The sequence below is a fragment of the Heptranchias perlo genome, chromosome 37 (genome assembly GCF_035084215.1).
Source record: "Heptranchias perlo isolate sHepPer1 chromosome 37, sHepPer1.hap1, whole genome shotgun sequence".
In the NCBI taxonomy this organism is placed as follows: Eukaryota; Metazoa; Chordata; class Chondrichthyes; order Hexanchiformes; family Hexanchidae; genus Heptranchias; species Heptranchias perlo.
Window position 1 is genome coordinate 15146430 of NC_090361.1, and position 19806 is coordinate 15166235.

Below are 19806 nucleotides of genomic sequence, written 5' to 3' on the forward strand. Positions count from 1 at the left end.
AACATCCTGGTGAATCTCCTCTGCACCCTCTCCAAAGCGATCACATCCTTCCTGTAGTGTGGCGACCAGAACTGCACACAGTACTCCAGCTGTGGCCTAACCAGTGTTTTATACAGCTCCATCATAACCTCCTTGCTCTTATATTCTATGCCTCGGCTAATAAAGGCAAGTATCCCATATGCCGCCTTTACCACCTTATCTACCTGTTCCGCCGCCTTCAGGGATCTGTGAACTTGCACACCAAGATCCCTCTGACCCTCTGTCTTGCCTAGGGTCCTCCCATTCATTGTGTATTCCCTTGCCTTGTTAGTCCCTCCAAAGTGCATCACCTCGCACTTTTCCGGGTTAAATTCCATTTGCCACTGTTCTGCCCATCTGACCAACCCATCTATATCGTCCTGCAGACTGAGGCTATCCTCCTCGCTATTTACCACCCTACCAGCGAACTTACTGATCATACCTTTTACATTCATATCCAAGTCATTAATGTAGACCACAAACAGCAAGGGACCCAGCACCGATCCCTGTGGTACCCCACTGGCCACAGGCTTCCAGTCACAAAAACAACCTTCGACCATCACCCTCTGCCTTCTGCCACTAAGCCAGTTTTGTATCCAAAGTGCCAAGGCACCCTGGATTCCATGGGCTCGTACCTTCTTGACCAGTCTCCTGTGCGGGACTTTATCGAAGGCCTTACTGAAATCCATGTATACCACATCCACTGCGTTACCCTCATCCACACGCCTAGTCACCCCCTCAAAAAATTCAATCAAATTAGTCAGACATGATCTTCCCTTGACAAAGCCATGTTGACTATCCCTGATTAATCCTTGCTTCTCCAAGTGGAGACTAATTTTGTCCTTCAGAATTTTTTCCAATAATTTTCCTACCACTGATGTTAGGCTCACTGGCCTGTAGTTCCCTGGTTTTTCCCTACTCCCCTTCTTGAATAATGGTACTACATTAGCGGTTCTCCAGTCCTCTGGCACATCCCCTGTGGCCAGAGAGGTTCTGAATATGTGTGTTAGAGCCCCCGCAATCTCCTCCTTTGCCTCACACAGTAGCCTGGGATACATTTCGTCCGGGCCTGGGGATTTATCCATTTTTAGGCCTGCTAAAACCGCCAATACCTCCTCCCGCTCGATGTTAATATGTTCGAGTATATCACAGTCCCCCAGCCGTATTTCTATGTCTACATCGTCCTTCTCCATAGTGAAAACAGATGCAAAAAATTCATTTAGAACCCCTCCTACATCTGCCGGCTCCACACACAGATTGCCATTTTTGTCCCTAATGGGCCCTATTTTTTCCCTAGTTATCCTCTTACCCTTAATATACTTATAAAACATCTTAGGATTTTCCTTTATTTTGCTCGCCAGTGTTATTTCATGGCCCCTCCTTGATCTCCTAATTTCTTTTTTAAGTATCCCCCTGCACTTTTTGTACTCCTCTAGGGCTTCCTCCGTCTTTAGCCTTTTGTATCTGCCAAAAGCCCTCCTTTTTTTCCTAATCCATTCTCGTATATCCCCTGACATCCAAGGTTCCCTGGAGTTCTTGGAACCACCCTTGACCTTTACGGGAACATGTTGCCATTGTATGGTCTCAATCTCCCTTCTGAAAGACTCCCATTGCTCCGATGCGGATTTTCCTACAAGCAGCTGATCCCAGTCCATTTTGGCCAGATCCTGCCTTATCCTATTAAAATCAGCCTTCCCCCAATTTAGAACCTTTATTTCCGGCCCCTCCCTGTCCTTTTCCATGACCACCTTAAATCTCACCGAATTATGGTCACTGTCACCAAAGTGCTCACCTACTAGCACTTCTTCCACTTGGCCGGCCACATTCCCTAGAATTAGGTCCAGTACCGCCCCCTCTCTTGTAAGACTTTCTACATGCTGGCTCAAAAAGCTCTCCTGGATGCACGTTAAGAATTTTGTACCCTCTAAGCCTTTTACACTCTGAGTATCCCAGTTAATATTGGGGAAGTTGAAATCCCCCACTATTATTACCCTATTATTTGCACAATTTTCTGAAATTTGCCTACATATCTGTTCCTCTATCTCCCCCTGACTGTTTGGGGGCCTATAGTACACTCCCATCAAAGTGCTTGCCCCCTTTTTGTTTTTAAGCTCCACCCATATGGCCTCATTAGAGGAACCTGCTAATATATCATCCCTCCTTATGGCAGTAATTGATTCTTTAATTAATATTGCGACCCCCCCCCCTCCTCTTATACCTCCCCCTCTGTCTCGCCTGAAGATTCTGTACCCCGGAATATTGAGCTGCCAGTCTTGCCCCTCCCTCAACCATGTCTCTGTGACAGCAACAATATCATACTCCCATGTGTTTATCAACACCTTCAGTTCATCCACCTTATTCGCAAGACTCCTTGCATTAAAATAGATGCCATCCAGCCTTGCCCTCACATATTTGCCCTGTCTTCCAAGCTGACTTGTTTTTTTCTCTATATTTGGCTGCACATCACCCCCTATTGTAGCTCCACTCTGTATCCCATCCCCCTGCCAAGTTAGTTTAAACCCCCCCCAACAGTGCTAGCAAACCTCCCCGCAAGGATATTTGTCCCGCTCTGGTTCAGGTGCAACCCGTCCGACTTGTACAAGTCCCACCTTCCCCAGAAGCAGGCCCAGTGATCCAGGAAACTGAAACCCTCCCTCCTGCACCAACTCTTTAGCCACTCATTCATCTGTTCTATCCTCCTATTTCTATACTCACTAGCCCTTCCTTAATAATGGATTTCAGCATTTTCCCTACTACTGATGTCCGAATAACTGGCCTGTAGTTCCCGGTTTTCTCTCTCCCTCCTTTATTGACTAGAATCATAGAAAGGTTACAGCACAGAAGGAAGCCATTCGGCCCATCGAGTCCGAGCCGGCTCTATGCAAGAGCAATCCAGCTAGTCCCATTCCCCTGCCCTATCCCTGTAGCCCTGCAATTTTTTTTCTTTCAAGTAATTATCCAGTTCCCTTTTGAAGGCCATGATTGAATCTGCCTCCGCCAACCCCTCGGGCAGTGCATTCCAGATCCTAACCACTCGCTGTGTTTAAAAAAAAAAGTTTTTCCTCTTGTCATCTTTGATTCTTTTGCCAGTCACCTTCAATCTATGTCCTCTGGTCCTTGACCCTTCCACCAATGAGAACAGTTTCTCTCTATCTACTCTGTCTAGACCCTTCATGATTTTGAATATCTCTATCAAATCTCCTCTCAACCATCTCTGTTCCAAGGAGAACAACCCCAGCTTCTCCAGTCTATCCACGTCACTAAAGTCCTTCATCCCTAGAATCATTCTAGTAAATCTCTTCTGCACCCTCTCTAAGGCCTTCACATCTTTCCTGAAGTGCGGTGCCCAGAACTGGACACAATACTCCAGTTGTGGCTGAACCAATGTTTTATAAAGGTTCATCATTACTTTTGTACTCTGTGCCTCTATTTATAAAGCCCAGGATCCCATATGCTTGTTTAACCGCTTTCTCAACCTGCCCTGCCACCTTCAATGATTTGTGCACATATACCCCCAGATCTCTCTGTTCCTGTACTCCTTTTAGAATTGTGCCCTCTAGTTTATATTGCCTCTCCTCATTCTTCCCACCGAAATGTATCTCTTCGCATTTTTCTGCTTTAAATTTCATCTGCCACATTCCCCCCATTCCACCAGCCTGTCTATATCCTCTTGAAGTCTATCACTATCCTCCTCACTGTTTACTACCCTTCCAAGTTTTGTCTCATCTGCAGATTTTGAAATTGTGCCCTGTACACCCAAGTCCAAGTCATTAATATATATCAAGAAAAGCAGTGGTCCCAGCACCGACCCCTGGGGATCACCACTGTACACCTCCCTCCAGTCCGAAACAACGATTCATCACTTCTGTCTGTTTCCTGTCCCTTAGCCAATTCTGTATCCATGTTGCTACTGCCCCCTTTATTCCATGGGCCGCAATCTTAATGATAAGCCTACCATGCGTCACTTTATCAAACTCCTTTTGAAAGTCCATATACACCACATCAGCTGCATTGCCCTCATCTACCCTCTCTGTTACCTCATCAAAAAACTCTTATCAGGTTAGTTAAACATGATTAGCCTTTAACAAATCCGTGCTGGCTTTCCCTAATCAATCCACACTCGTCCAAGTGACTCTTAATTCTGTCCCGGATTATCGTTTCTAAAAATTTCCCCACCACTGAGGTTAAACTGACTGGCCTGTAGTTGCTGGGTTTATCCTTGCACTCTTTTTTGAAAAAGGGTGTAACATTTGCAATTCTCCAGTCCTCTGGCACCACCCCTGTATCTACGGATGTTTGGAAGATTGTGGCCGGTACCTCTGCAATTTCCACCCTTACTTCCCTCAGCAACCTAGGATGCATCCCATCCGGACTCATCTACTTTAAGTACAGCTGCTGTCTACTTTCAAGTACCTCTTCTTCATCAATTTTTAGCCCATCCAGCATCTCAACTATATCTTCTTTTACTGAGACTGTGGCAGCATCTTCTTCCTTGGTAAAGACAGATGCAAAGTACTCATTTAGTACCTCGGCCATCCCCTCTGCCTCCATGAGTAGATCTCCTTTATGGTCCCTATAGCGGGTTTACATGAGTGATCTTCACCCGTCAAAACTCTTTTAGTTTCTACTTGTGTTTCCCTCCAGTGTTGTGCAGATGCTGACCCTTGCGGAACAGTTCCACAGGATCCACTACCCATCAGTACTTTGCCCGAGTGACAATTCTTCACGTGTCACCCTTGAAGATAACCAGGGCTTCTTGACCATGGCAGGTCAGGGCAGTGACGCACCCCAAGCTATCCGGACCTTCACGGGCAATTACTTTCTAGTAAGGGTCACAATGTAGGTTAGGCGTAGGATCCTCCGCCCGATCCAGGAGCACCAAGTACAATTATAGCTCCTCTGGAGATCAGTGAACTCTGGGTAGACTGGGGAGTGAAACCACGGACCTTCCTGTATGTCTATATTACAGTGCCATTATTGACTGAGCCATCGGGGAGCAATATTAAGAAAGAACTGTCCTTTGTAAGTCTGCGAGGAGAAAGAGGGAAACTGATTAAAATGTTTGATGTTTTCTCCTGGTGGGGGGGAGCTTCTCCTCTCCCTGTGGGGAAGCAGTACATCTGTTTTACATCTGGCAGTTTTGAGAGGAGACCATGGATGGACACTTGCGGGAGGCTGGACACTTGATCCGAGCACCATCTCTCCAGCAATGGCCAGTGACTCCCCTTGAAAAGAGCCAAGTATTTGTGGAAGGGAATCTTGCAGCGAGTTACCGGTTATTCAGACACGAGATCAGGTGGATCTGGAGGTCAAATTATGATCTCTGGTTTAATCTCACTCCAGTGTTGTCCAATAGAAATTGCTTCCTAGTCAGATGTGGCTGCAGCTCCACCATTTTAGCCACATGCACTAATTTTAGTAGCAAATGCCTTACACACGATACAGGTAAACGTACTTCACGTGTACATTTACTTAACAAACATCTACCACCATTCAGTATACAAATAAAGCACTCAACGATTAAAAGACGCTCACACGCTCTGCTTTTCATCTTACCAACATACACAAAAAAGGATTAAAATTCATATGGCACGTGAATGAGTATTGAAATCACAGGCCCAACGATGGTATCGATTACTCAATTCTAAAAATTTACTGATCAGAAATGCATCTGGATTCCTAATTAGCCACATTTGACTAGGGCTAACGTATTGGACAACTGTGTTGTAGATGAATTGAGGCCACTTTCTAGTCCAGGCCCCAATTACTGAGCGGTGACTCCTTGCTGGGGTTCGGTGATTTACTCCCCAGGATCTTGACCAAGTGACAATTGCTCACGTCTGATTTTTGACGAATGTTAGCAACAATAACACGCCTCTAACGTAGTAAAACATCCCAAGGTGCTTCGCAGGAACATTATCAGACAAAATTTGACACCAAGTTACATAAGGAGGTATTAGGGCAGGTGACCAAAAGCTTGGTAAAAGAGGTAGGTTTAAAGGGAGAGTCTTAAAGGAGGAGAGAGAGGCGGAGAGGATTAGGGAGGGATTTCCAGAGCTAAGGGCCTAGGCAGCTGAAGGCCTAGCCGCCAGTAGTGGAGTGATTAAAATAGGGGATGTGTAGGAGGCCAGAATTGGAGAAATGCAGAGATCTCGGAGGTTATAGAGATAGGGAGGGGCGAGGCCATGGAGGGATTTGAAAACAAGGATGATAATTTTAAAATCGTGGCGTTGCCAGACCAGGAGCCGATGTAGGTCAGCAGACGTGAGGGCACGGGAGGCGTCACAACTAATCCTGATTTACACCCGATGTCTGCACATGGGTGCTTCAAAGGTGTCACCGGATCAGGACCTGGAACTCTGGCTGATTTTTCCCCTAAGACCATAAGAGATAGGAGCAGGAGTAGGCCATTCGGCCCCTCGAGCCTGCTCCATCATTTAATGAGATCATGGCTGATCTGATCTTTACCTCAACTCCACTTTCCCGCCTTTTCCCCATATCCTTTGACTCCCTCGCTGATCAAAAATTTGTCTAACTCAGCCTTGAATGTATTCAATGACTCAGCCTCCACAGCTTTTTGGGGTAAAGAATTCCAAAGATTCACGACCCTCTGGGAGAAGAAATTCCTCCTCATTTCCGTCTTAAACGGGCGACCCCTTATTCTGAGACTATGCCCCCTAGTTTTAGATTCCCACATGAGGGGTAACATCCTCTCAGCATCTACCCTATCGAGTCCCCTCAGAATCTTGTATGTTTCAATAAGATCTCCTCTCATTCTTCTAAACTCCAATGAGTATAGACCCAATCTGTTCAATCTTTCTTCATAAGACAACCCTTCCATACCCGGAATCAATATAGTGAACCTTCTCTGAACTGCCTCCAATGCAAGTATGTCCTTCTTTAAATAAGGGCACCAGAACTGTACGCAGTACTCCAGGTGTGGTCTCATCAGCACCCTGTACAGTTGTAGCATGACTTCCCTGCTTTTATACTCCATCCCCCTAGAAATAAAGGCCAATATTCCATTTGCCTTCTGGATTACCTGCTGCACCTGTATGTTGACTTTGTGTTTCATGTAGGAGGACACCCAGATCCCTCTGTACCGCAACATTTTGTAGTATTTCTCCATTCAAATAATATTTTGCTTTTTTATTTTTCCTCCCAAAGTGGATGACTTCACATTTTCCCACATTATATTCCATCTGCCAGATGTTTGCCCATTCGCTTAACCTGTCAATATCCCTTTGCAGACACTTTGTGTCCTCATCGCAACTTGCTTTTTCACCTATCTTTGTATCATCAGCAAATTTGGCTACAAGACACTCTGTTCCTTCATCCAAGTCATTGATATATATTGTAAATAGTTGAGGCCCCAGCACTGAGCCCTGCTGCACCCCACTAGTTACAGATTGCCATTTTGAAAATGACCCTTTTATCTTTGTTTTCTGTTTGTTAGCCAATCCTCTATCCATGCCAGTGTATTACCCCCAACACCATGAGCTCTTATCTTGTGCAGTAATCTTTTACGTGGCACCTTATCGAATGCCTTTTGGAAATCCAAATATACTGCATCCATTGGTTCCCCTTTATCCACCCTGCCCGTTACTTCCTCAAAGAACTCTAATAAATTTGTCAGACATGATTTCCCCTTCATACAATCAAGGAGAGTCAACATGGTTTTATTATGAGTCTCCAAATGTCCTGCTACTACTTCCTTAATAATGGATTCTAGCATTTTTCCAATGACAGATGTTAGGCTAACTGGTCTATAGTTACCTGCTTTCTGTCTCACTCCCTTCTTGAATAGGGGTGTTACGTTTGCGGTTTTCCAATCCGCTGGGACCTTTCCAGAATCTAGTGAATTCTGGAAGATTACAACCAATGCATCCACTATCTCTGTAGCCACTTCCTTTAAGACCCTCGGATGCAAGCCAACAGGTCCAGGGACTTGTCAGCCTTTAGACCCATTAGTTTACCTAGTACTTTTTCTCTAGTGATTGTTTTTAGTTCCTCCCTCCCCTTTTCCCCTTGATTTTCTACTATTATTGGTATATTATTAGTGTCTTCTACTGTGAAGACAGATACAAAATATATGTTCAATTCCTCTGCCATTTCCTTGTTTTCCATTATTATTTCTCCAGTCTCATCCTCTAAGGGACTAATGTTTACTTAAGCTACCCTCTTCCTTTTTATATACTTGTAGAAGAACATAAGAACATAAGAACATAAGAAATTGGAGCAGGAGTAGGCCAATCGGCCCCTCGAGCCTGCTCCGCCATTCAATAAGATCATGGCTGATCTGATCCCAACCACAAATCTAAAGAACACAAGAAGTCGGAGCAGGACCCGGCCACATAGCCCCTGGGCCCTCTCCGCCACCCACAGGGCATTGACCGATCCGAACTCAGCTTCATGTCCAATTTCCTGCCCGCTCCCCATAACCCCTAATTCCCTTTACTTCTAGGAAACTGTCTATTTCTGTTTTAAATTTATCTAATGATGTAGCTTCCACAGCTTCCTGGGGCAGCAAATTCCACAGACCTACCACCCTCTGAGTGAAGAAGTTTCTCCTCATCTCAGTTTTGAAAGAGCAGCCCCTTATTCTAAGATTATGCCCCCTAGTTCTAGTTTCACCCATCTTTGGGAACATCCTTACTGCATCCACCCGATCAAGACCCTTCACAATCTTATATGTTTCAATAAGATCGCCTCTCATTCTTCTGAACTCCAATGAGTAGAGTCCCAATCTACTCAACCTCTCCTCATATGTCCGCCCCCTCATCCCCGGGATTAACCGAGTGAACCTTCTTTGTACTGCCTCGAGAGCAAGTATGTCTTTTCTTAAGTATGGAGACCAAAACTGTATGCAGTATTCCAGGTGCGGTCTCACCAATACCTTATATAACTGCAGCAATACCTCCTTGTTTTTATATTCTATCCCCCTAGCAATAAAAGCCAACATTCCGTTGGCTTTCTTGATCACCTGCTGCACCTGCATACCAACTTTTTGATTTTCTTGCACTAGGACCCCCAGATCCCTTTGTACTGCAGTACTTTCCAGTCTCTCGCCATTAAGAAAATAACTTGCTCTCTGATTTTTCCTGCCAAAGTGCATAACCTCACATTTTCCAATATTATATTGCATCTGCCAAATCTCCGCCCACTCACCCAGCCTGTCTATATCCCCTTGCAGGTTTTTTATGTCCTCCTCACTCTCTACTTTCCCTCCCATCTTTGTATCATCTGCAAATTTTGATATGTTGCACTCGGTCCCCTCCTCCAAATCGTTAATATAGATTGTAAAGAGTTGGGGACCCAGCACCGACCCCTGTGGAACACCACTGGTTACTGGTTGCCAGTCCGAAAATGAACCATTTATCCCAACTCTCTGCTTCCTGTTCGATAACCAATCCTCCACCCATGCCAGAATATTACCCCCAATCCCGTGATTTTTTATCTTAAGTAATAATCTTTTATGTGGCACCTTGTCGAATGCCTTCTGGAAGTCTAAATACACTACGTCCACTGGTTCCCCTTTATCCACCCTATACGTTATATCCTCGAAGAACTCAAGCAAATTTGTCAGACATGACTTCCCCTTCATAAAGCCATGCTGACTTTGTCCTATTAAATTATGCTTATCTAAATGTTCCGTTACTGTCTCCTTAATAATAGACTCCAAAATTTTACCCACCACAGATGTTAAGCTAACTGGCCTATAATTTCCAGCCTTCTGCCTACTACCCTTTTTAAATAACGGTGTTACATTAGCAGTTTTCCAATCTGCCGGGACCTCTCCTGAGTCCAGGGAATTTTGGAAAACTATCACCAAAGCATCCACAATCCCCACTGTCAGTTTTTATATTTCTGCTAGTTTACTCTCATAATTTATTTTCTCCCTCTTTATTATTCTTTTAGTCGTCCTTTGGTTTTTAAAGTTTTCCCAATCTTCGGGCTCACCAGTAATCTTTGCCATGTTGTATGCTTTTTCTTTTAACCTGATTCCATCCTTTACCTAAAGATGTTGAGGCAAATTGTAGCACCCCAATCGACCCTCCTCCCCTAGTTCATCTGACTGGGAATTCGGCCTGGTCTGTGTGCCTCAGTTACTCAATAAACTCTGGACCAGCATGGAAACCAGTGATTTACAGCTGGATGGTGACCCCAGTAAGTCTACACCTTCTGTCAGATTACAGTTCTTGCCTCCGTGTCCTCACCCACTCAACTCCTCAACCCTTCCGGTTCAGGGAAAAACATCTGCTTCACGTTAAGGTTTGTCCCTGTTACTAAACTACTCTGAGAGGGCAAGATTTCCCATAGACCACCCCTTCCAGACCTGCGTACAGAGTGGAGACTAATGTACTGGAGCAAAATGTCGATCTTTTCACCCAAATTCTCCCAATGAGGATGCTCTTGTTTCACCAGCATTCCATTCATGTTGGGGCCGGGATTTTAACCTGTAGCCCTGTAAGAATGTGAGGTGGGAGGGGTTAATATTTGAAACTTCTCTCTCCCGGCTCCAACCCATCGCGTTCCCGAACTCTAAGATATTAACAGTGGCGATCCAGGCCTTCGAAGAGTCTCCCGCTAAAGGCAGGCGGGGCCTACTTAACATGCGAAAGTTGCGGCTCGATGACGTCACCAGCGCAGTGACGTACCGTTAACGTCAAGCCAGGGGGAGTTCCGCTCTGTCTGCTACCCGGCAACAGCTACGGCGGGAGGGGCTGACTGGCAGGAGTGCTGTCTCCTCCCCAGGTCCCGCAAGGAGTCCATGGGCCTCCCAGTGCCCCCTCCTTCCACTGACTGCCGGTGACCATTCCCACGAATCCCTGGCTGCGGCCTCCTGTTGCCAAATTCCCACTCCCGCCAGCTGGTCAGGTAGTGGGTTTGGCTGGGTGTCAACAACAACTTGCATTTATACATCTTTAACGTAGTAAAAAATCCCAAGGCGCTTCACAGGAACGATTATCAAACAAAATTTCACACCGTGCCACGTAAGGAGGTATTTGGACAGGTGACCAAAAGCTCGGTCAAAGCGGTCGGTTTTAAGGAGTGTCTTAAAGGAGGAGGTAGAGAGGTGGAGAGGTTTAGGGAGGGAATTCCAGAGCTTAGGGCCTAGGCAGCTGAAGGCACGGCCACCAATGGTGGAGCGATGAAAATCAGGGATGGGCAAGAGGCAAGAATTGGAGGAACGCAGAGATCTCGGAGGGTTGTAGGGCTGGAGGAGGCTACAGGGATAAGGAGGGGGCGAGGCTATGGAAGGATTTGAAAACAAGGATGAGAATTTTAAAATCGAGACGTTTCCGGATCGGGAGCCAATGTAGGTCAGGTGATGGGAGAACGGGACTTGGTGTGAGTTAGGATACGGGCAACAGAGTTTTGGATGAGCTCAAGTTTATGGAGGTTGGAAGATGGGAGGCTGGTTAGGAGACCATTGGAATAATTTCAGTCTGGAGGTAACAAAGGCATGTCGGGAACTTTTATTTAAATGAGGCCCAGCCGAAAAGATTGGCTGGGCCTCTGCGTCCCCGAACTCTCTGGGTGTGCCATCTGTTACCGGTTCTCATCGTACCCATCCACCACCCCGTAAAAATCAAGGCCTCAGGGTCGGTGACCAAACTGTCATTTACTGACATAGCAGTCCCTGCACTACAGAAGTAATTCATTGCCTGCAGCCCTTTGAGGTGGTTTGGCAACGTGTTAAAGTGAGTTATGACAATGGTTTGTGGAAACACAAATCACTCCCAGTTCTGGCGATGTCTGAAAATGTTTCTGACATAAATAGAGAATCGATCGCTCACAGCCAATTTGTGCTGGATGACTGAAGTTATCAGATGAGACATTAAACCGAGGCCCCATCCGCCCTCTCAGGTGGACACAATATCATTTTGAAGGAGATCAGGGGAGTTCTTCCCTATGTCCTGGCCAATATTTATCCCTCAACCAATGTCACTAAAACAGATTGTCTGGTCGTTATCACAGTGCTGTTAGTGGGATCTTGCTGTGCACAAAATGGCTGCTGTGTTTCCTACATTACAACAGTGACTGCACCTCAAAAGTACTTGATTAGCTGTAAAGCACTTTGGATCGTCCTGAGGTCGTGAAAGACGCTATATAAATGCAAGTTCTTCCTTTTACATTGCTGGAGTAAAACGAGGCTACAGATTCCAACTAGTAAAAGGCCAATTTAGTACAGACATCGGGATATTCTTTACACAGAAAATGACCAGCGGGTGGAATGGACTCTGCGTTAAGAGTAATGGAGGCAAAACCTCTGGAATCATTTTGGAACAATTGGAGGTTTATTTGCCCCCATTGCAGTGTGCTTTCCTCCTCTGTAATTATCTTGTGAAGAGTTTCTTTGGAGCAGTGAAGGGTTTGGTGTGTGCTTTTGTGAAGTGGCCTTTAGGATGTTGTACATGGAGCCCAGACCCTGTTGAACTTTCTCCTGCAAATCATTCCACGAGCGCTGTAGGCCTTTGAAAATCCATGTGAAAATAGAGGCTGCAGTGGTGCGGAGAAAAGTGTTGGAACATTAAAAGCCCCCAAGATGGGGGCGGGGGGAGTTGGGGGGAAAGTTAAATTGTTTACACCATTAGATAATCGAGGGAAATCCTCGAATACAGGTTTTGGACAACCTTCCCCTGGATGTTCATTTAAGTAGTAAAAAAAACACCTCCCACTGTCCAAGCACGTTGTCAATCCTCACTCTCACTACATTTTTCTCAGCCATCTGCTTTTGTAGCTGTTCTCGAGTAGAATAATTCTGGGCATGGTTTACATGACAACTCGCTACCACAAGGAATAGGTGAGGCAAATAGCATAGATGCATTTAAGGGAAAGCTACATAAGCACACAAAGGAGAAAGGAATAGAAGAGTATCCTGATGGAGAGAGATGAAGTAGGGAGGGAGGAGGCTTGTGTGGAGCATAAATGCTGGCATAGACCAGTTGGGCCGAATGGCCTGTTTCTGTACTGTAGAATGAATGTGACTAATATATAGCACCTTTCACGACCTCGGGATGTCCCAAAGCGCATTACAGCCTATGAAGTATCTTTGAAGTGTAGTCACTGTTGTAATGTAGGAAACGTGGCAGCCAATTTGTGCACAGCAAGATCCCACCAACAGCAATGTGGTAAATGACCAAATAACCTGTTTCTTTTTTTTGGTGATGTTGAATATTGGCCCAGGATGAAGCAGGCTGTCTGCCCCCTTTAGCCAGTGCGCTCAGCATGATGCAACAAGTCGTGTCCAATATTTATTTCACGCCCCATTCTGTTTGTTCAGACCTTGGCATTTAGGGACCTTCCCCAGCAAAACTATCCTGGGACCTTGCTGCTCTACAAGGCTCCATACCACAGCGGACCCAACAGCCAAACCACCACGAGAACCTGTAGAAAGTGACTGAGTAGCATCCCAAATTTATGCCAGCTCGCTTGCTGCAGGGGCGATCCAGGGACATCCAGAGGCTAGGATACCCAAATGGCAGAGAGCGCCCCGTTATCAGGGCAGTAAATTCATGTTTAGAAACTGATACCTCTTGCCATTTTTCCACAGTTGATCCTGTTTGGGTTGAGTAATCAGATGATGGTGGATTTTACAGAAGAAAACACAATGACCTTTAAGCATCTCTTCCTGAAGGATTACACTGATGTGTCTGATGATTCCTACGCTGTGTATACACAGAAAGATGTCTATGATTCTATTTTCTACGCAGTTGAACAGGTTTGTGGCTGAAATTAGAACATGCTTTCTTCCTCTTGTTACGATTTGGACTCTTTCCCAGTTTTCTCTCTTTGTTATCGCTCCAAATTGCAATTTCTGCAGGCAACCCATGCTCTTTGAGTCAACTTGCTATTTTAGAATGTAGGCTGAACTGGAAAAATGTACCTCAGTGCACCCTCTTAGATACTACCACGGTGTTGAAAGAGTGAAAGAAACACTTGCATTTATATAGCGCCTTTCACAACCTCAATGTCCCAAAGCGCTTTACAGCCAATTAAGTACTTTTGAAGTGTGGTCACTGTTATAATGTAGGAAACATGGCAGCCAATTTGCGCACAGCAAGATCCCACAAACATAAATGTGATAATGACCAGATAATCTGTTTTAGTGATGTCGATTGAGGGATAAATATTGGCCAGGACACTGGGGAGAACTCCTTCGAAATAGGACCATGGGATCTTTTACATCCACCTGAGAGGGCAGACGGGGCCTCGGTTTAAAGTCTCGTCTGAAAGAGGGCCCCTCTGACAGTGAAGCACTCCCTCAGTACTGCACTGGCGTGTCAGCCTAAGTAATGTGCTCAAGTCTCTGGAGTGGGGCTTGAACCCACGACATTCTGACTCCGAGGCAAGAGTGCTGCCCACTGAGCCACGGCTGACACTGTAGAACACAACACTTTGGAAGATGGGTACCATCAGCAAGACACTTCTTTTTATAACAGGCTAATCTCCTAATCAGATTTATTTACAAATATAACTTGTACAAGCAAGGTATAAACATCACAATGCAGCCTGGAAAGAGTTAACGAAATAAATCACTCCAAGTCGATTGTTACAATTCTTCTTTCAAACTTTGAACTGAAATGCTCCTTACAAAGTAGTGTGCAGGCTTGTTCCTCCACGCCCTTTGGAAGAATTGGCTTACGGTGTTTAGTTTATCTTTATGCATCACAGAATTGCCCAATGTGTGAAGTGCCCTGTTTTATACTAAGAGTTCTTTTGACGAAAAGGCATTTTCTTCAAAATTATAAAGGGTTTTGATCAGAGTAAATAAGGAGAAACGGTTTCCGCTGGCAGGAGGGCCGGTAACCAGAGGATATAATTGGCGAAAAAGCCAGAGGGGAGATGAGGAGACATTTTTTTACTCAACGAGTTGTTATGGTCTGGAATGCACTGCTTGAAATGGTGGTGGAAGCAGATTCAATAGTAATTTTCAAAAGGGAATTGGGTTTATACTTAAAGGGAAAGTTTCGAAGGGCTATGGGGAAAGAGCAGGGGAGTGGGACTAATTGAATAGCTCTTTCAAAGAGCCGGCACAGGCACGATGGGCCGAATGTTTGACATCTAACTTGAGTGTAGTATGGAAGGAGTCTGCATTGTTGGAGATGCCATCAATCTGTGGATATAAAAAAAAATCCCATGGCACGATTCAGAGGAGAATGGCAGGTCTCGAGTGTCCAGGCCAACATTCCCCCTCAACCAGTACTACTGAAACAGGTTAACTAGTCAGTTATCTCATTTACTGTTCCTGGGACCTAGCTGTGCACAAGCCAACTGTAAAGTTTGCCCACATAAAAGTGACTACACTTCAAAAGTAACTCACTGGTTCGGGGGGTTACCTCCCAGTGATGTCGTAATGTCGCTCTTGAATTTCCATCTTGTGTCTTCTGAAGGTTCTGATTCATAAAGAGCCAGCTTTGATCCCAAAGGATTATTCTTCAGTGTGTCAGCAGCACCTTGTGTTTAACATGGAAAAGAAAATCCAAAGGTTTCAGACGTGTAAGGATAAAAATGGACAATGAGACAAAGAATGATATTGGGAGGAGTTGGCCAAATGCATGGTCCAAGAAGAGGATCTTGAAGAACGACAGGGAGGTGGAGAGTTGGACGGCTGGGGAGAGAATTCTAGAGCTTAGGGCCTCAGCAGATGAAAGAGCGGTCGTCATTGATGGGCAAAGGGGTTGGGGGCTGCACAGGAGGCTGGACTCAGGTTATTTAGCCTTGGGTTCTGGAGGGGAATGGGGAAGAGGGGGCAACAATGCTGAGCCCGACCCTGATCCTGGGAGTAACTGGGCTGTGTTCCCATTCCTGATCATTGTCCAGTGGCTCCCACTGGACAGTGTGATGTGTAGCCAGAGGGTGCAGAGTGGTGCTGGTCAATCTGTCTCCCCAGCGAGGGGAGAGCCAGCACCATCAGGAGAGCATGGGAGAAAGGGGCAAAACCTAAACACGCAGATATTGTTGGTTTTAGACAAATAAATTGAAGCGGTGCGTGCCCTCCCCCGTCCCGGGTCTCTCAGGGTCCTTATCTCCTGTACTTTCCGCTCCCAAACACGCTCTGAGCATCACAGTGACACCTCCAGTGCAGTACTGAGGGAGTGCTGCACTGTTGGAGGTGTCGTCTTTTGGATGAGACACTAAACCGAGGCCTTGTCTGCTCTCTCAGGTGGATGTAAAAGATCCCACGGTACTATTTGAAGAAAAGGGGAGTTCTCCCTGGTGTCCTGGCCGATATTTATCCCTCAATCAACATCACCAAAATTGATTATCTGGTCATTATCACGTTGCTGTTTGTGGGATCTGGCTGTGTGAAAATTAGCTGCTGCGTTTTCCACATTACAACAGTGACTACACTTCAAAAGTATTTCTTCGGCTGTAAATTGCTTTGGGACCTCCTGAGGTGGTGAAAGACGCTGTATAAATACAAGTCTTTTATTTATAGTGCTGCTTCTAGTGCCCTTCCCTGGTAACATTCTGCACCTCTCTTATCCCTCGAGTGTTTCCGTCCTTGCTGCTAACATAATTTTATTTTTAACTTGTGAGCCACCATTATTTGACCCCGTTTGTCAAATCCCTTGGTTGTCCTGAAAGTGCCGGGATTGATCCTGCATAATATAACGGGATGGATCTAAAGTAACTGCAGTGCAGCCCGAGTGAGATGATTTATTTTCCTTTTTTTAGTACCTGGCTCTGCAAAATATGTCTCTGGGACGGTACGCCTACGGGTTTGAAGGTGACAATAATGGGACCGCTCTGCAGCTCTGCCAGCGCTTTTATAAGAAGGGCAGCATCAATCCTGCGAATGACACCTTCAACATCAACCCACAGGTGGTGACAGGTGAGAGATTCACGGACTGTGGCTCAGGAAACCCAGCTCATCACTTTTCCTCACCACAAGCCCATTGTTGTTCAGAGCATTTACGCATTAGCTGAGTGCCTCTCCCCACTCTCTCCACCCTCCTACCTTCCACATTTAAAAATTTTTTTTTCTTAGGATGTGGATGACGCTGGCAAGGCCAGCATTTATTGCCCATCTCCCCCTGCCCACGTGGCCATGAGAAGGTGGGCCTTCTCCTTCTGGTAAAAGTGCTCCCACAGTGTTGGGAGTTTCAGGATTTTGACCCAGCGACGATGAAGGAACGGCCAATATATGTCCAAGTCGGGGATGGTGTGTGTGTGACTAAAGGGAACTTGGAGGCAATGGCGCTCCCACGACATTGCTGCTCTTGTCCTTCTGGGTGGTAGAGGTCCCAGGAGAAGGAGGTGCTGTTGAAGTAACCTTGGCGAGTTGCTGCAGTGCGTCCTGTAAATTGTACACACTGCAGCCACAGTGCGCTGTTGGGGGAAGGGTTGAATACTGAGGCCAGGGGCACAGATCAAGCAAACTGTTCTGAGCTGGATGGTGTCGAGCTTCGAGTGTTGCTACGGCTGCACCTTCTAGGTGAGTGGTGAATATTCCATCACACTCCTGACTTGAGCCTTGTAGATGGTGGAGAGCCTTTGAGGGGTCAGGAGTAACTCGTCACACAGTAACCGGCCTCTGCCTTGCTCTTGTAGTCACGGGGTTGAAATGGCTGGTCCGGTTCAGCTTCCGGTTTTGTTTCCCCTCAAGATGCTGACTTTGTGCTCCATGGGCTTGGTGTCCCCCTGTACCTTTCTCAAGTAACCCTCCCTTCACGTGTGGAACTGGACTGTGAGCACCGACAGGTTTCACCGTTGGAATTTGAGTCCACGTGCACCGTGTTGTCATAGGAACAGTGCCGAGCCACAGCAAGCGACACACCTGGGCTCCCACTGGAGGTACCAGAGGGTGACCCAGACCTGCGGAACCCAGCGAGAATCGGCACCTTCAGGAGAGGAGAGGCCTGGAGGGCACTGGGGAAAGAGGCTCTCGTTCTCCCTCCTTGACAGTCTCACTTTTTTTAATGCTGTAATTTCTATTAAATGGTCTCCAACTACAGGAGTTTAATTTTCCCTGTCACTGGGACTACAAAGGCAGATGATGCACAGAGCAGCAAACTATCTCAGCAGTGTAGCACAATATCTCAGCGGTAGAATTGCTAACCACGTTAAACTCGCCTTTGCTTTAAGAAAATCTGCAAAAATCCATTTTATGTATTTACAAATAAACAACAACAACTTGCATTATCTCACGCCCTTAACGTCCCAAGGTGCTTCACAGGAGTGTTATCAGACAAAAATTTGACACCAAGCCACATTGAGGTATTAGGACAGGTGGGTTGGTTTTAAGGGGCTCCTTAAAGGAGGAGAGAGAGGTAGACAGACGGAGAGGTTTAGGGAGGGAATTCCAGAGCTTAGGACCGAGGCAGCTGAAGGGACGGCCACCAATGCTGGAGCGATTAAAACTGGGGCTGAGCAAGAGGCTAGAATTGGAGGAGCGCAGAGATCTCGGAGGGTTGTAGGGCTGGAGGAGGTTACAGAGGTAGGGAGGGACGAGGCCATGGAGGGATTTGAAAACAAGGATGAGAATTTTTAAATCGAGGCGTTTCCGGATCTGGAGCCAATGTCGGTCGGCGAGCACAGGGGTGATGGGTGAACGGGACTTGGTGCGAGTTAGGAGACGGGCAGCAGAGTTTTGGATGAGCCTCTAAATCAAGTGAAGCTCCACCCTTCACAGGCTTGCTATCTGTGATGTCACTTGCTGTACCGCAACACTGTTCCACGGCAGCAAGAATCCGATAGCGACTGCTGCTGTATAAGAACATAAGAAATAGGAGCAGGATAAGGCTGTACAGCCCCTCGAGCCTGCTCAATCAGATCATGGTTGATTGTCTACCTCAACTCCACTTTCCTTCCCGATCCCCAAAAGAGTCCAAAAATCTATCTATCTCGACCTTGAATATACTCAACGACTGAGCATCCACAGCTCTCTGGGGCAGAGAATTCCAAAGATTCACAACCCTCTGAGTGAAGAAATTTCTCCTCATCTCAGTCTTAAATGGCCGATCCCTTAGGCTGCGACTATGCCCCCTAGTTCTTCCTCCTCCGAAATACACGTGAGACAAAAACCCACCCAACCCACATCGTGGTAGCTATTGAGGGGGTGGTGGGGAGACACGTGATGGGGGGGTTAAGTGGATTGGGGTGTCTGTTTTAATGTTGAGGCCAGGTTGCATAAACTAGACTTGAATAGAAGATTAAGGGGTGACCTAATTGAGGTGTTTAAGATGATTAAAGGATTTGATAGGGTAGATAGAGAGAAACTATTTCCTCTGGTGGGAGAGTCCAGAACAAGGGGGCCTAACCTTAAAATTAGAGCCAGGCCGTTCAGGGGTGATGTCAGGAAGCACTTCTTCACACAAAGGGGAGTGGAAATCTGGAACTCTCTTTATTCCCCACCCCCCATCCTAAAAAAGCTGTTGAGGCTGGGGGTCAATTGAAAATTTAAAAACTGAGATCGATAGATTTTTGTTAGGCAAGGGTATTAAGGGTTACAGAACCAAGGCAGGTAGATGGAGTTGAGATACAGATCAGCCATGATCTAATTGAATGGTGGGACAGGCTCGGAGGGCTGAATGGCCTCCTCCTGTTCCTATATTCCTATGAGTGGAAGAGAAGAGTTGGAATTGGATTGGGGGCAAAATTCCACTGTCACATGCTGATTCTCAGCACTGAGATTCGAGAAAGCACAGACTGGAGATCTGAAATCGTACTGGAAACGCACTGTGGGTCCACTGGCATCTGAAGGAGGAAGGTAAATTCATGTTGTGGATGGGCCCTTCATCAGAATCTGAAGGGTCCAACCATACTGTCCCGCTCAAC

The 19806-nt window shown here is 46.2% G+C and overlaps 1 protein-coding gene across 2 annotated transcripts in view; it reads left to right on the forward strand.

Moving 5' to 3' along the window:
- The window catches only part of mcoln1a (mucolipin TRP cation channel 1a), a 67842-nt gene that overhangs the window by 15725 nt on the left and 32311 nt on the right, over nt 1–19806 (forward strand). For both annotated transcript variants that reach the window (XM_067973180.1, XM_067973181.1), the window contains exons 3-4: nt 13577–13744; nt 16705–16861. In XM_067973180.1, coding sequence (XP_067829281.1) covers nt 13577–13744; nt 16705–16861 — 325 coding nt within the window. The remainder of the gene's footprint in view (nt 1–13576; nt 13745–16704; nt 16862–19806) is intronic.